At 45.1% G+C, this 17,877-nt stretch overlaps 1 protein-coding gene across 2 annotated transcripts in view; it reads right to left on the bottom strand.

Moving 5' to 3' along the window:
• Positions 1-17,877, bottom strand: part of DUS2 (dihydrouridine synthase 2) — a 117,789-nt gene that overhangs the window by 26,997 nt on the left and 72,915 nt on the right. For both annotated transcript variants that reach the window (XM_075837484.1, XM_075837485.1), the window contains 2 exons: positions 5,759-5,880; positions 676-828 (listed from right to left, as the gene is read on the bottom strand). In XM_075837484.1, coding sequence (XP_075693599.1) covers positions 676-828; positions 5,759-5,880 — 275 coding nt within the window. The remainder of the gene's footprint in view (positions 1-675; positions 829-5,758; positions 5,881-17,877) is intronic.

Here is a 17,877-nt window from a genome sequence, read left to right as displayed (position 1 = left end):
AACAAGATTATCAGAGTTTCTGGAAAAATACCTTATTTTTTATTTTATGACAGACGACCCCTTTAATGTGATTGGTCAACACCTTTACTCCACAGGCTTATTTAGAGATAGACCTCTTACACTTGTTCACACCTAACTAAAATTTACATGGTCTCATCTTCGGAAAGCCAAGCAAGCAGTGTAAGGACTCAGACTCTTGAGCTTGTACACCACTTGTTTAGCTTTCCGATAAAAAAAAAGACGATCAGAAATGAAAGTTTCTACCCCTTTGTTTTAGCGATCGGTGGGGGTCTTAGCCGCCAGACCCCCACCAATCAAAACTTCTGACATGTCACTATGGAATTGTGCAACGTTTTGACTCACACAGGAGTCTTTATTATGAGTGCTGTATTGCGATGTGTTAATAAACACTTGACTTTTTGTTGCCAATTGGATGCGGCCATGGAGTTATTACAGAATGTGAAGATATGAAACAAGATTTTTGGACATTTTGAATTTTGCATCTTCTCAGAATGGAATTTATTTTGGTGAGTGTTGTGGGCATCTTGAACGTTACATGTCACTATGGCATGTCAAAGTTTTATGAAAGTTTAGTAACACTTTAAATTCTCTTGCATTATATGATCGAATGTATGCGACGTAGATAAATATAAATGATCCTAAAGCAATTCTTACCTTTCAAACCTAATAGGCATTTGAACGATGTCATGATTTTCCTCATTGTCATCTGTCTCTGGAGTCTCTTGAACGTTGATATTTAGGGATAATTTCCTGGCTTCTTGAGACAATTGGCAGCTCTTGTAAAATGAAGTAATTTCAAAAACTTCACTGAGCAAAAACAACAAGTAGAGACATTTCAATCATATATCTATTTTTTAAGTCTTCAATAGCAAAAAAAACTACCAGATGATATTGTAAGAGAACACACACAGCATGAATCAGTAGATAGACAATAATATTAAACTGAAATGTACAAAGCCTCTATAAATGAACAAATAACTTACTAGAGAAATGTTGAACTATAACAAAAAAAGAAAAAAGAAAAAAAGAGGATGGGCAGTAAAGCAGGGACAAGGCGGGAGAATGGGAAGAATGGTAAGAGGGAGATTACTAGTAAAAGGGATAAAAGAGCAAGACAATAGGGAGGGATAAGGGACAATCTACTAAGTGTCAATATCCACCCATGTATACTAGACCTGGCATTAGGTGGGACATTTAACTGACAATTACATTAATCAAAAGAATAAACTCCAACCCACTGGTACTATGTACCAGACCCAGCGTCGGATCGGAGGTTGATCGATGGAAAAGGCTCCAACAGTATGGGGTAAGTCCAGGACTCTATAGGACCTTAGATGTTGCGAGAATGGCCTGGTTTAAGGAGGTTTTATAGTTTCCCCCGGGGAGCTCCTCTCAAACGCATCCGGCCATCACAGCAGTTAGTCACCCCTCTTCCCCAGAAAACTCACTTTCATATACCCTATTAGGGAATTCTGAATTAATAAAGGAGGATTTTCTGTTCAGGATCCTCATTTCTTGGCCGGAGTAGATAGTGGCTACAATGAGTTTCTTTTGCTCTGGAAGATCTAGCCTGTTCAGCATTACAAAACAACCCATTTAAAAGGAATTGTGTAATGTTTCATTTGCCCTCTGGTGGCGCTGCAGGGAAACGTAACATTTACTACCAAGTTTCCCCTATAGTTCTTTTTCAGTGATTTGTTTGTAATAGGAGTGTAGGGACTCGCAATACGATGAGGAGCCTTGACGCGGGCTGGGAGCTTGCGTATTTTGGCCAAAATATCAACTAATACATGTTTATCATGGATATTTATCATGGATATCTTTTCAGGATGCAGCCAGGCCTTGTAATGCTGGGGGAGAATAGTGTGTCAGTACTTTGTGTGGTCACTTAGAAGGCGCAACTAATAGGCTGTATGCCAGAATGGTGTACTACATGTAACCGTGTGACTGGCACACTTATAGAAGCTATATCTGTGTGCAATGAGAATATTAAGCAGCCACCCCCCTCATGAATAGTAGGCGAGAGAGTGGCTGCCCATTAGTATATTGCACGTGAGCAGTCTCTCTATGTAGCATTGTGGTTTGTCTGCATCCTGCTGGGAATTGGTGTGTGTATCTGCCCTTGTGAGTAAGTATGGCCTGTTAAGTGATTTCAAGTTTCCCCTACAGATTACTGATCGCTGTGGTTCCTCAAATTCCCAGGGTCAGGTGAAGTGAGGGAATTTTGCGTAGGGGGCAGTGGCATTGTTGTGCATCTGTACATTGGGAGAATCTGGTGCGGTTAACGCAGGCTCCTGTGTGAACGAGGGTCCAAACCACTGCTTTACCAATGTTATACGCTGATTCCATATTTTGATATCTCTGTTTACATACCCAGTCATTAAGGGTTCGCAAACGAACTAGGACTGGGAGTATTCTGTTTAATACGTTTTTAAATACACGGTTGGGCTTTTCACAGTGGTGATTGTACCCGTTTTTAGATAGCTATGAAATAAAAATTATACATTTTACTCATTTATCACTTCAGTGAATTTTCAAATGTTCATATTTGTGGGAGCACAATATATATCGTTATAATACAGTGAATTATAGCTTATTTCCAAGGAACTTTTCTAACTAGTAGGGTTGCGCAAAGCAAAAAAAAAACATTTAACTCTGAATTCCTTAATAAGTTAGAGAACCTTTCACTGGACACATACATGTGCAGCACGTAATGGGCAGGTCTGCACAAACACTGGTCAATTTCCATTTTTTCCCTACCCTCCTCCGTTATTTCGCTATCTGTGCTGTTATATTTGGCGCCTGATATTTAAATAGCCCCCTGAACTGTCAATGGGGTGTGTAACGGCAAGGGGGCGTCATACTATGGCTGTGACACTGTCCAATCAGCTACGGACAATGTCACGGCAAGAGCTTGGGAGAGCAGAGCGTGTGCAAAACACGCAGCTCGGAGCTGTGCGTGTTTGCGCGCGCTCTCACTCACTCTTAAGCTCTCGGCAGACAAGAACAAGACTGTGTGGTCTCTCGCGAGAGATCACGCAGTCTTGTCCTTGTCTTCCAAGAGCTGAAGAGTGAGTGAGAGGGTGCATAGCTCCAAGCTGCGCGTGCACACGCTCTCCTCTCCCCAGCTCTTGCCGTGACACTGTCCATAGCGGATTGGACAGTGTTACAGTCATAGTAACACGCCCCCTTGCCATTACACGCCCCATTGACAGTTCATGGGGTTATTTAAATATCGGTCGCCAAATATAACGGTACCGATATCTAAATAACGGAGGGTAGGGAAAAATGTAAAACGCCCCAGGGTTTGTGCAGGCCTGCCCATTACACGCTGCACATGTACGGGCAGGTGAAAGGTTCTCTTTAATAGGTGTACAAAGATGGCAGACCTGAGGACCTTTATTAGGCTCCCAGGTTGCCATGACGACCATCGGTACCCAGCAATCGAGTCGTGGAAGGGCCGATGTCACATCAGAGGGGGCCGCCCCCATATGTCTATAGAGTAAGATACTGCAGCTGCGCTTGAACGGGCATCTAAGGTATTAAACGGGCAGAATCAAAGTGATCTTTGATTCCGCCCGTGGTAGTGAGGTTTCGGCGGTCTTAGACAGCCAACACCCGCTGAGTATGGAGTCAGCTCAGCCCGTGAGCCGGCTCCAAACTTCCCCTTAACGGCTGCCACGTATACTATATGTACAAGGCATGTTATTAAGAAGTTAAAGAAGAAGAGTTAGTCATGCTCACGACTAACGGGATTTTGGGACGGAGTCAAGAGGGTGATCTTCAAGGTTACGGATGCTACCTGTAACATGGATGCGGCCTTCTTCCTCCTCCATCACTGTGACATTCCGGCTAACACAAACGCTCTCTGCGTCACTTTTTAGTGATGGCTGCACGACATTGTATCCCCTTACGCTGGAAGAAATCCTCTCCGCCGACATTGTCCCTTTGGATCTCGAAGGTCAATGACCTTATGCATATGGAGGACCTAACCTCCTCCATTCACGATGCACACGCTAGGTTCTGTCGCACGTGGGCCCCGTGGATCGTGTTTCAGGACTCCGACCTCTACACTGACATTCTTGGAAGTGTGGACACTGATGGATAGCTCGTGGGGCCCTGTTCGGGGGTGGCGGGGGTCTCCTCGGTGGGAGTGACTACTCCTCCTCCCCTTCTTGCTCTTTTACTTCATTCTGTACTTTTGCCTAAATATGTCTTTCTTATGCATAGTGGGGAAGTTCATGTTTATACCTTAAAGATGACATATAATACTACCTCGTGGAAGGTTTACATTGTGAATTTCAAATATATACATCTTGGTTTTCTGTAAGTTTATATATTTTCCCACATGTACTTACTGTATCGTGTATTCTGTAAATATGTGGCTGTTGCCACGAAAATAAAGAATTTCCAAAAAGAAGAAGAGTTAGTCTCGCGCCCAGCTTGGATGGGATGCAAGCAGTTGCTATATTTTTTTAAATGACTTACCAAAAATTATATATATTTTTTTCCTTTTTAATAGATTATTATGTTAACATAAAGAACAGCAAAAGGTATATTCAGCACGCTGTTCATTTTCTACCTTTGTCAGAGGAAAAAAATGCAATATAGTAGGTACATAATGAAAAATTGTGCAACCGGTTTCTTTAAAATTTGTGGGGAAGAAAAAAAAAAAAAAGTCACACTAACTGGAAGACCAAAATTTTTCTCAAATCCATACATGACATTCGGGTTTTATAATAATGTTTCTAAAGGCCTAAAATAATAGGCTATAATATACTCCTTGTTGAAAATTCAGTGGGATTATACATCATCCAGCCATAACATTAATACCACCTTCCTAATATTGAGTAGGCCCCTCTTGTTTCTTGTTCAGTCAAAATAGATTTGACCAATAGAGGCACCTCTGAAGGTGTCCTGTGGTATAGCAGATCCTTTAAAGACCAGTAGGTTGTGAGGTGGGGCCTCCATGGTTTGGACTTGTTTTCCCAACACATCCTGTGGATGCTCAATTGGATTAAGACCTAGGGAATATGGAGGCCAAGTCAACACTTCCTTGTTATATTCCTCAAACCACTCCTAAACTATTTTTGCAATGTGACAGGGTGCATCTTGCTGGAAGAGGCCACTGCCATTAGACAATATCGTTGCCATATAGGGGTGTACTTGGTTTGCAACAACGTTTAGGTAGGCGATATGTGTCAAATTAACATCCACATGAAATGCCACGAAACATGATTCATCAGACCAAGCCACCTTCTTCCATTACTCCATGGTCCAGTTCTGATGCTCACATGCCCACTGTAAGTGCTTTCTTCGTTGGACGGGGTTAACATGAGCACTGAAAGCTGCCATGAACTGTATGTTCTGACACCTTTCTATTATAGCCAGTATTAACTTTTTTAGCCATTTGTGCTACAGTAGCTCTTTTGTGGGATCGGACCAGACTGGCTAGAATTCGCTCCCTACTTGCACTAATGAATCTTGAGCGCCATCAACCCTATTCAATGATTGTCCTTCCTTAGACCACTTTTGGCAGGTACTAACCACTGTATAACTAGATGTGGGACTGAAGAGACCAGTAATGAGCGAACGAGTGAGGAATCAATAAGGTGAGTATATTACAAAGTTTATTATTTTCGTAATTTAAAACATTAGAATGTCAAGTATAAAACCTGGAAAACCCCCTTTAATACTTCATTACAAACCACCAACATGTTTTATACTTTAAACTCACCAAATATCCAATGCTGACTGTACTGCATGAAGTTTTCTTCCCAGAGGAGACTCAAGTTGATCTCTCATTATTTGGCATAGGCAGTATTTAGTATTAGTGTAGTGATTGTTATATCTAACTGCCTGTTTAGAGAGCAGAAATATAAGTTACACCATACAACATTACAATGAGTATAAAAGAATAAAAATAAAAATCATGATAAAAATTATATGTATATTATGTCGGATCTCCCTTTTTCCTAATACAGAGTTGCAAATCCCCAGCATAGACATTTTCACTTACATATATTAGAAGAATATATTAGCTACCTGCAGCTGCTGCTACTACTACTAGAGAGAGCTTAGATGCTTAACGGAGTTGTCCACGTTCTGACAACTGATGACCTATCCCCGACACCCAGACCCCGCACAGATCAGCTGGTCCGGTGCCTCCAGGCACTGGATACATGCTGGAAGAAGTTGGCTCCAGCCATGGAATTCAAGTGAATAGGAGCAGACCAGGCCGCTATGCTATGTACAGAGTCAACTGCTTCCGGGCTCCCTAGATAGCATTATGTGCCACAACATCCATTGCCCGCAGATTCATTGGTGCGGGGTGCGGGTGTCGGACCCGCACCGATGATATACTGATGACCTATCCGCTGGATAGGTCATCAGTTGGCAGAATGTGGACAACCCCTTTAATGCGTACTGCATTTGAGTTTAACCCTTTTGCTGCCAGGGTCTTTAGACATTTTGCACCTCTGGTAGCCAGGACTATAACAACATTTCAGAAAGTAGACAACAGTCACCTGAATCAGACCAAAAATCTGGTTTTAAGCAGGAAATGTAGAAAAAGTAACAACCTATAAAATACAAGGATCACACACCTTGAAAAGTGAGTGTACCCCCAAACCCTATATATTTCCTTAAAGAAGGCAACCTGATGATTGCCGTTGTCTTGACGTGCTGTTGGCAGCCATGTCCACCTTCACGTTACTTTGTGACTAACAGGAATTATGAAAAAAAATCATGCATTATAACATATGACTAAAACTCACATACAAGCAGAGGTTTACACAATGGGTACGCAATTACGGACCCATTCACTTCTATTGACCACTGACACCTTCCCTTATATTTACGGGAAGGTGTCCAGGCCGTAGAAAATTACAAATAATCACATTTCAGATACTGAATGTGAGAGATTGGAAGGCAACTTAGTGTATGTTCACAAATGCCAGAAGGCTAGCAAGCAAAATTGGGGAGCTGGAGGTCTTGGTACTGGAGGACCATATAGATATAGTTGGTGTTGCTGAAACATGGCTAGACTCTTCACATGACTGGGCTGTAAATCTACAGGGTTTTACACTGTCTCGGAAAGACAAGGCAAACAGGAAAGGTGATGGTGTATGTCTGTATGTGAGAAGTGATATTAAGGCGAGTGTGAAAGAGGTAATAGTGGGTGAAAATTGTGATGAGATTGAAACATTGTGAGTGGAATTACAAAGGGAGGTTAACACTGAAAAAATGACTTTTGGTGTAATCTATAGACCCCCCAATATATCTGAGGAGATGGAAAGGGCCTTTTACACTGGCCGATGCAGCGAGTGCCGATCAACGAGGTGCTCGTTTGCTCCTGTCACACGGACCTATGGATGGGGACGAGCGGTCGTTACTCCGATCGCTTGTCCCCATCCATTATTATCATATCGGCAGCCCATCTTCCTGTTTACACAGGGGGATGTGGCGTCGACAACGATAATCTTTTTGTTTTTTAAAACGATACGACCAGCAGATGATCAAGCTGATGGCTGATCTGTTTACACAGGACAATTATCGGCAACGAGCATTATGAACGCTCGACTGCACAATAATCGCCCAGTGTAAAAGGGCCTGAAGGCCAGCTATACAAACAGAAGGAGCAGGCTGCACAGGCTGGTACTGTAGTGATAATGGGAGATTTTAAGCCCTTCCCTCTTTGGCTACTTTTGACCTTCCTGACAGAGCCTCATTTTTCAAATCTGACATTTTTCACTTTATGTGGTAATAACTTCAGAATGCTTTTACCTATCCAAGCAATGCTGAGATGGTTTTCTCATGACACATTGGACTTTATGTTACTGGCAAAATTTGCTCTATACATTCAGTATTTAATTGTGAAAAACACCAAAATTGAGCGAAAAATTTTAAAAAATTAGCATATCTCTAAATTTAAATGTATCTGCTTGTAAGACAGGCAGTTATACCACACAAAATTGTTGCTAATTAACATGCCCCATATGTCTACATTGGATTGGCATCGTTTTTTTCAACAGTCTTATTTTCTAGGACGTTACAAGGCTTAGAACTTTAGCAGAAATTTCTCACATTTTCAAGAAAATTTCAAAAGGCTATTTTTGCAGGGGCCAGTTCAGTTGGGAAGTGGCTTTGAGGGCCTTATATATTAGAAACCCCCAATAAGTCACCCGATTTTAAAAACTTCACCCCTCAAAGCATTCAAAACAGCATTTAGAAAGTGTTTTTAACCCTTTAGACATTTCACAGGAATTAAAGCAAAGTAGAGGTGAAATCTACACATTTTTATGCATAAATTCATTTTTAATCCATTTTTTTTTTGTAACACAAAGTTTTACCAGAGAAATGCAACTCAATATTTATTGCCCACGTTCTGCAGATTTAGGAAATATCCTACATGTGGCCCTAATGTGGTAATGTACTAAAGCACAGGCTTCAGACGCAAAGGAGCACCTAGAGGATTTTGGGGCCTTTTTTTTTATAGAATATATTCTAGGCACCATGTCAGGTTTGAAAAGGTCTTGTGGTGCCAAAACAGTAAAAAACAAAACAAAACACAGAAGTGACCCTATTTTGGAAACTACACCCCTCAAGGAATTTTTATAGTGGTATAGTTAGTATTTTGACCCCACAGTTTTTTTGCTGAATTCATTGGAATTAGTCTGTGAAGATGAAAATCTACTTTTTTTTTCTGAAAAAACATAAGACATTTTTACAAGGAATAAAGAAGAAAATGCACCCCAACATTTGCAAAACAATTTCTCCAATACGCCATCTGTGGTAATAAACTGCTGTTTGGACCCACAGGTATTTGGCTTTTGGAGCTCAAATTTAGCTGAACTGGTTTTCGGGTTTCATGTCGCATTTGCAAAGCCCCTGAGGGACCTAAACAGTGGAAACCCCAAAAAAGTGACCTCATTTGGATAACTACACCACTTAAGCAATCTATCTAGGGGTATAGTGAGCATTTATACCCCACAGGTCTTTTGCAGAATTTATTAGAATTAGGCCGTGAAAACGAATATCAACATTATTTCCACAAAAATGTTGAATTTTTTCATTTTCACAAAGAATAAAGAAGGAAAGAGCACCAACATTTGTAAAGCAATTTCTCCCGAGTATGGCAATACCCCATATGTGGTCATAAGTTGTTTTTTTTAAATTAGAAATTAATTAAACCTTTTCGGACTGATCCATTTTTCCCTCCTCGCTTTCCGAGAACCATAACTTTTTTATTTTTCAGTCAATAGAGTTATGTGAGGGCTTATTTCTTGCGGGAGGAGTTGTAGTTTCTATTGACACCATTTAATGTACTGGGAAACTGAAAATAAAATCCTTTGCAGGCAGAAATTGGAAAAAGCTGCGATTCCTCCACTGTTTTTTGTGTTTAGTTTTGAATGCTTTCACCGTGCAGTAAAAAGGACAACTTAATTTTTTTCCTGCGACTCAAAATTATGGCGATACCAAAATGATCACATTCCGAGGCGCATAACTTTTTTTATTTTTTGGTCGATTGAGAGTTGTAAGGGCTTATTTTTTGCGGGACGGGCTGTGGTTTTTATTGGTACCATTTTTTGGTACATACAACTTTTTGAGCGCCTTTTATGAATTTTTTTTAGAGCTAAAGTGTGAGTTAACTAAATGTATATTGTCGTAGTTTGGACTTTTACGGATGCAGCAATACCAATTTTGTGTATTTTTTACATTACTTTAGAGAAAAAAAAAATGGGAAAAGGGTTGTTTTTTTTGACTAAATATTAATTTAATTTTTTTTCACCAATAATAACTTTATTTACTTTTTTTTTTACACATGTTATTAGTCCCCTTAGAGAACTTGAACCAGTAATCATTGGATCGCTGGTTCAATACACTGCAATACTAATGTATTGCAGTATATTGTTATTTTTACAGACTCCTGTAACAGTATGAATGCTGTTCCTGTCCGTTAGTCCCGGGTGTCAGCTGTAATGCACAGCTGTCACCAGCAGTGTATGGCACAGGCTCAGCGCGTGAGTGGTTACATACATCACCCCCCGCACCACGACATAAGCCGTGGTGCGCGAAGCATAGCGCAGCGAATGGTGCGGAGTGAAAATTACAATTTTCCACTGATCTTGCCATTTTAGTGCACAATATGTTGTGCCCAGTTTGTGCCACTAAAGACAAATACCTCATCAAATATTAAGAGGGTTCTCCCGGCTAAGAAGGGAGGGACGCCATTTGGAGCGCAGACTTTGCTTGGTGGTAGTTCTGTTTGGAGTTTTACTGGTATTTCAGTTTATAATGTGGGGGTATATGTAAGCTGGGCAGAGTACATCATGGCATAAAGAGGGTATAATAATGCGGTAAATAAATAATACTTCATAGATGTGTGGCCAGTGTAGCACTGATAAATGGTGCCCGATCTTATCCGCTTTTGGAACCCTCTGCACATTATGCGTCGCTATATTCCGAGAGCCAGAACTTTATTTTTTCGCCACCGGAGCTATGTGAGGGCTTAAATTGTTGCGGGACAATCTGTAGTTTTCATTGGTACCACTTTGGGGTACATGCGATTTTTTGGATCACTTTTTATTCCATTTTTTGGCAAGCAAGGTGACCAAAAACCATTAATTCTGACAATGTAAATCGGTAATGGACCAGCTGGCCCGTCGTGTTCCTTACTGCAAATCTTAGGAATCTTTGCAAGGAGGGATGAATGGGGGCGTGGTAGTAAGCGTCCTTTAAATCCAGGGTGCACATATATACCTGATGCATTCTGCCGAGGAATCCGCTAGAAACCCTGTAGCTATGTAATGGCAGGAAGGAGGTGAAGGGAAAGTGAGCCCTAATCTACCCACCGCCCTGTCCCTGCCTACTTGCAACGACCCGCCCTAGGCGACGAGGTACAACTGGGCGGCGGTCCCTACGCTGGCTAAGTGCACAGGAAGACAAACAGGGAACACGCAAGGGAAGGGGCAGTAGCCACGGAACGCCACGAGGAAACGGGGCGGCGAACGAACAGTCAGGACCAGGACGAAGTGAGTACACCCGAGCAGGCACAGAGACAGAAGCAAGCCAGGGCAAGCAAGCAGGTCAAGCAGAACTGCAGCAAGGCAGAAGCACGGCAGAAGCAGGCTGGAGCAAGCAGCAGAGGCCAGGAATCCAAAAGAATTACAAGCACTGAGGGAGAGCACAGGGCAGGTAATAAAGGGCAGGGGGCGGAGCTAACTCCGAGAGACCAGGCCGCGATAGGCTCTCCCACTCCTGAGCCTGCCACCCTGGTTGGTGGGAGATGGTGTCAGTCGAGCAGGTCTGGCCTCAGGTGTGGATTGATTAATCCCAGGAGTATAGCTAGATGAAGTACCTGGCAGATCCCTAACAGTACTCCCCCTTTTATGAGGGGCCACCGGACCCTTACTAAGGGGACCCGGTTTAGTGGGGAAGAGGAGGTGGAACCTCCTGATCAATACCCCAGCATGAACATCACGGGCAGGTACCCAAGTCCTCTCCTCCGGCCCGTATCCTCTCCAATGGACCAGGTACTGGAGGGAGCCCTGGACCATCCTACTGTCCATAATCTTGGCCACCTCGAATTCCACCCCCTCAGGGGTGAGAACGGGAACAGGAGGTATCCTCGAGGGGGACCAGGACGGGGAGCAGCGTTTAAGGAGGGAGGCATGGAAGACGTCATGTATGCGAAAGGATGGGGGGAGCTCCAGACGGAAGGATACAGGGTTGAGGACTTCAATGATCTTATAAGGTCCAATAAATCGGGGAGCAAACTTCCTAGACGGGACCTTAAGGCGCAAGTTCCTGGACGACAACCAGACCAAATCCCCGACGACGAACCGGGGGTTAGCAGAACGTCTACTATCCGCCTGAATCTTTTGTGCGCTCTGGGACGCCTCTAGGTTCTTCTGAACCTGGGCCCAGACAGTGCACAGTTCCCGATGAACCTCCTCTACCTCAGGATTATTGGAACAACCAGGGGAGACGGAGGAGAACCTTGGGTTAAACCCGAAATTACAGAAAAACGGGGAGACACCTGACGAGTTACTGACCCGGTTATTCAGGGAAAATTCAGCAAGGGGAAGGAATGAGACCCAATCGAATTGACAGTCAGAGATGAAACACCTTAAATATTGTTCCAGGGATTGGTTGGTCCTTTCCGTTTGGCCATTAGTTTCGGGATGGAAGGCGGAGGAGAAGGACAGATCAATCTCCAACTTTTTACAAAAAGCTCTCCAAAATAAGGAAACAAATTGTACCCCTCTGTCAGAAACGATATTGACTGGGGCCCCATGGAGACGCAGGATGTGTTTCACAAACAAAGAAGCTAACGTCTTGGCGTTAGGTAGCTTCTTAAGGGGCACAAAGTGGCACATCTTGCTGAAGCGGTCGACTACCACCCACACCACCGACTTGCCCTGAGATGGAGGCAAATCGGTGATAAAATCCATGGAGATATGGGTCCAAGGTCTCTGGGGAATGGGCAAGGAACGTAGTAGGCCCGCAGGTCGGGACCTAGGGGTTTTGGACCTAGCGCAAACCTCACAAGCGGCGACGTAAGCCCTAACATCTTTAGGCAACCCAGGCCACCAATAGTTTCTGGTAATGAGGTGTTTGGTGCCCAAGATGCCAGGATGACCAGATAGAGCGGAGTCATGGTTTTCCCTGAGTACCCTCAGCCGGTATTGCAGGGGAACAAACAGTTTGTCCCCAGGGGCGTTCCCGGGAGCTGCACCCTGATCAGCCGCGATATCAGAAGCTAAATCAGAATCCGTGGCAGAGACGATTATACCAGGGGGTAAAATACAAGCGGGATCCTTCTCGGAAGGAGGATTGGCCATGAAACTACGTGACAGAGCGTCAGCCTTAATGTTCTTGGACCCAGCCCTATAGGTAACCAAGAAATTAAATCTGGTAAATAATAGTGCCCACCGAGCTTGTCTAGGATTAAGCCTCCGGGCCGATTCTAGGAAAACCAGATTCTTGTGATCCGTAAGGACCGTTACCTGGTGTCTGGCCCCCTCCAGGAAGTGCCGCCACTCCTCAAAAGCCCATTTAATGGCTAGAAGTTCGCGGTTACCAATATCATAGTTACTCTCCGTGGGCGAAAACTTCCTAGAGAAGTAAGCACAGGGGCGGAGATGGGTGAGGGAGCTGGTACCCTGGGACAAGACGGCCCCTACTCCCACCTCGGAAGCGTCAACCTCCACAATAAATGGCTCCTCTTGGTTGGGCTGAATCAGCACGGGGGCCGAGATAAAGCACTTCTTGAGAGTCTCAAAGGCCTGGACGGCCTCAGGGGGCCAATGGAGGACATCGGCACCCTTGCGGGTAAGGTCCGTAAGAGGCTTAGCGACGACCGAGAAGTTGGCAATAAATCTCCTGTAATAGTTGGCGAACCCTAAAAAACACTGTAACGCCTTAAGGGAGGCAGGTTGGACCCATTCCGCCACAGCTTGAACCTTGGCAGGGTCCATGCGGAATTCATGAGGAGTGAGGATTTGCCCTAAAAATGGTATCTCCTGTACCCCAAAGACACATTTTTCAGTCTTAGCAAACAGATTATTCTCCCGAAGGACCTGGAGCACCTTCCTGACATGCTCCACGTGGGAGGACCAGTCCTTGGAAAACACCAGTATGTCATCAAGGTACACAACAAGAAAATTACCCAGGTACTCTCTCAGGATTTCATTAATAAAATTCTGGAAGACAGCAGGGGCATTACACAACCCAAAGGGCATGACCAGGTATTCGAAATGACCCTCGGGTGTGTTGAACGCAGTTTTCCACTCATCCCCCTCTTTGATGCGGATAAGGTTATATGCCCCCCGTAGATCGAACTTAGAAAACCATTGGGCTCCCTGAACCTGATTAAAAAGATCCGGAATCAAAGGAAGTGGGTACTGGTTCCTTACGGTGACCTTATTCAGGTTACGATAATCAATGCACGGCCTAAGACCACCATCCTTCTTCCCCACGAAGAAGAAGCCAGCACCTACAGGAGAAGTCGAGGGGCGAATGAAACCCTTGGCCAGGCATTCTTGGATATACACCCTCATCGCTTCACGTTCAGGACATGAAAGATTAAATATCCTACCCTTAGGAAGCTTGGCACCAGGCACCAAATCGATAGCGCAATCGTAATCTCTATGGGGGGGCAACACCTCGGAGGCCTCCTTAGAAAACACATCGGCGAAGTCCTGAACAAACTCAGGAAGCGTGTTTACCTCCTCCCGGGGAGAAATAGTGTTAACAGAAAGACATGACATAAGACATTCATTACCCCATTTGGTGAGATCCCCAGTATTCCAATCAAATGTGGGATTATGCAACTGCAACCAGGGAAGACCTAATACCAGATCAGACGATAATCCCTGCATCACCAGTACAGAGCACTGCTCCAAATGCATGGAGCCAACCAGGAGTTCAAAAACAGGAGTATGCTGAGTAAAATAACCATTAGCAAGGGGGGTTGAGTCGATTCCTACTACAGGGATGGGATAAGGTAAATCAATACAAGGCATCTTTAGAGACATAGCAAAATCCACAGACATGATATTAGCAGATGAGCCAGAATCCACGAAAGCACTGCCCGTGGCAGACCGGCCAGCAAACGAGACCTGAAAGGGAAGCAAAATTTTATTGCGTTTCACATTAACGGGAAATACCTGTGCGCCCAAGTGACCTCCCCGATGATCACTTAGGCGCGGAAGTTTTCCGGCTTCTTATTCTTGCGCCTGGGGCAGGTGTTCAGTAGATGCTTGTCGTCCCCACAGTAGAAGCAGAGACCATTCATTCTGCGAAACTCTCTACGTTGTCGAGGGGACATGGAGGCCCCGAGTTGCATAGGTACCTCCGAGTCCTCCGTGGAGGGGCGAGGAGACGGGACCTCGGGGGGAATCACAGAAAAGTCAGAGGGGAGCACACTGAAGCGTTCTAGCTGACGTTCCCTGAGACGTCGGTCAAGTCGTACTGCTAGGGCCATAACCTGGTCAAGGGAGTCAGGCGAGGGGTAGCTAACCAGCAGATCCTTCAGGGCGTCAAATAATCCTAACCTAAACTGGCACCTTAGGGCCGGATCGTTCCACTGAGAAGCTACGCACCACTTCCTAAAATCAGAGCAGTATTCCTCAACCGGTCTCCTACCCTGACGTAAGGTCACCAGCTGACTCTCGGCTAAAGCAGTCCTGTCAGTCTCGTCGTAAATGAGTCCGAGGGCAGAGAAAAAACGATCAACAGAGGAAAGTTCAGGGGCGTCAGGAGCCAAGGAGAAGGCCCACTCTTGGGGCCCTTCCTGGAGTCGGGATATGATGATACCCACCCGCTGGTTCTCGGAACCTGAGGAGTGGGGCTTTAGGCGGAAATACAGTCTGCAACTCTCCCGGAAGGAGAGAAACGTCTTACGGTCCCCTGAAAACCGGTCAGGTAACTTGAGGTCGGGTTCTAGAGGTGAGGTGAGGGGTACTACTAAAGCAGCGTCACCCTGATTGACCCTTTGGGCCAGGGCCTGGACCTGTAGGGAGAGGCCCTGCATCTGCTGGGTCAGGGTCTCAAGGGGGTCCATGATAGCGTCAGCGTAGGAGAAATGGTAGACTAGGTAAGGGCTTGTAATTATGTAATGGCAGGAAGGAGGTGAAGGGAAAGTGAGCCCTAATCTACCCACCGCCCTGTCCCTGCCTACTTGCAACGACCCGCCCTAGGCGACGAGGTACAACTGGGCGGCGGTCCCTACGCTGGCTAAGTGCACAGGAAGACAAACAGGGAACACGCAAGGGAAGGGTCAGTAGCCACGGAACGCCACGAGGAAACGGGGCGGCGAACGAACAGTCAGGACCAGGACGAAGTGAGTACACCCGAGCAGGCACAGAGACAGAAGCAAGCCAGGGCAAGCAAGCAGGTCAAGCAGAACTGCAGCAAGGCAGAAGCACGGCAGAAGCAGGCTGGAGCAAGCAGCAGAGGCCAGGAATCCAAAAGAATTACAAGCACTGAGGGAGAGCACAGGGCAGGTAATAAAGGGCAGGGGGCGGAGCTAACTCCGAGAGACCAGGCCGCGATAGGCTCTCCCACTCCTGAGCCTGCCACCCTGGTTGGTGGGAGATGGTGTCAGTCGAGCAGGTCTGGCCTCAGGTGTGGATTGATTAATCCCAGGAGTATAGCTAGATGAAGTACCTGGCAGATCCCTAACAAGCTGCTTTTAGGAGAGGAATTGACTCCGCTATTTGGTCCCGGGGTGTTCCTACCCTGAGATTGTTCTCTAGCTCACCTAGCCAAACAAATAGGGTTCTAGCTACTGACGTGGCTGCTATGTTAGTTTTCATACTAAACATTGATGTCTCCCAGGCATTCTTTAGGAGGCAGTCAGACTTCCGATCCATGGGGTCTGTTAGTTGAGCTGAATCTTCAAATGGCAAGGATGTGTGTTTAACCACCTTTACCATCTAAATATCCACTTTAGGGATCTCGTCCCAGATGCCTGTATCCTCCTTATCAAAAAGGAGGCTATTCTTAAATTCCCGGGAGACTCCCAGCCTTCTTTCTGGGTCTTTCCATTCCTCGTGTATTAACTACATTTTTGTTAATAGGAAAAACACGCCTCTTTTTTTATCTAAGACCAGCAAACCTCTCGTCCTGGATGGTCTTTTGTTTTGCAACCTCTTCGATGTTCATTGTACCCCTGACCGCTTTTAATAAATCATCCATATCCATGGAGGAAAAATAATATTTCTTCTCATCTTCCTGATCTCCTTCAGGATCTAGTGATGCAAATTCGTCTATGTCCTCAGGATCGTTAAAGGAACAAGAGGCCCCTTCAGTGTCTGAATCAGAAAGGGGGTTGTTCCCCAATTTCGCCTTCTTACACAGGGAGTGGTGCTTGCGTATTGAGGCTGTAAGGAGGATAGGGAGGATTGTACTTCTTCTCTGATCATGGAACGCAAGTCCTCCATGATGGAAGGTTGTTCATCCTTGATTAGCTTCTTAATACATGATGAACATAGCGTTTTTTTGTATGCGTCTGCCAGCTTCTAAGAGCATGTAGCGCATTTTTTGGATCTTCTAAGCTCTCCATGCTTAGGTTTTTGGAATCCCTCTTTCTCCACCTAATAATAAGAAAGAGAGAGAGGGAGACCCAGCTAGTAAAGTATCCACCTCTGGACATTTAATATGGCAGGTATTATCACCCCCTTGGGGGAAAAAACTCACGGTAGTCAGGCAGGAGACCTCAGAATCAGTAAACTGGGACCCCTCCAGATCGGTGCCAGGAATGGACATGCTGGGAAACACAGACCTCAAAGCAGGATGCACATGGCAAATTGTTAACTGAACACGCCGGTCTTTTACCTGCTCCTTGTTCCCGATGCAGTCCCCGCTTATGACGTACTTCCGTACCCGCGCTCATCTGACGCCACTTCAGCCGGTTGGAAGTTGGTAGGGACGCCGGCGGAAGTGTTTAACGCCGGACGGGTGAATCTTCGACAAGGGGGAGGGAAAACCACTGGGTACGCCTCAAGCGGAATTTCGGTTGGAAGGAGGAGACCCCAATCCAAACCTCCATGTCAAGGTTAGATTTTGTTTAAGCAAATCCCCCCCCCCTAAAGGGGGAAGGGAATCCTCTGTTCGTCCTGTCTCCCGTAGGGACAGGAAATACACTGGTGAGAGGCTGAGGGTGAGGCCCCTTTAACCTCTATCAGTTTTCTGTCCCTACAGAGGTCATCCTCCTAGTGTGCTGTCAAGGGGGACGATATGGAAAATAGTGATTCTGGCATTGTTTTTTACTTATTTTTTTGCGGTGTTATCCCTGCTGGAAAAATAATATTATAGTTTTATAGTGTGGGTCGTTACGAACACGGCGAT

This window comes from Rhinoderma darwinii, chromosome 9 (genome assembly GCF_050947455.1).
Source record: "Rhinoderma darwinii isolate aRhiDar2 chromosome 9, aRhiDar2.hap1, whole genome shotgun sequence".
Taxonomy (NCBI): Eukaryota; Metazoa; Chordata; class Amphibia; order Anura; family Rhinodermatidae; genus Rhinoderma; species Rhinoderma darwinii.
Note: the sequence above shows the minus strand (reverse complement) of the source record. Positions and strands in the feature narration are given on the sequence as shown.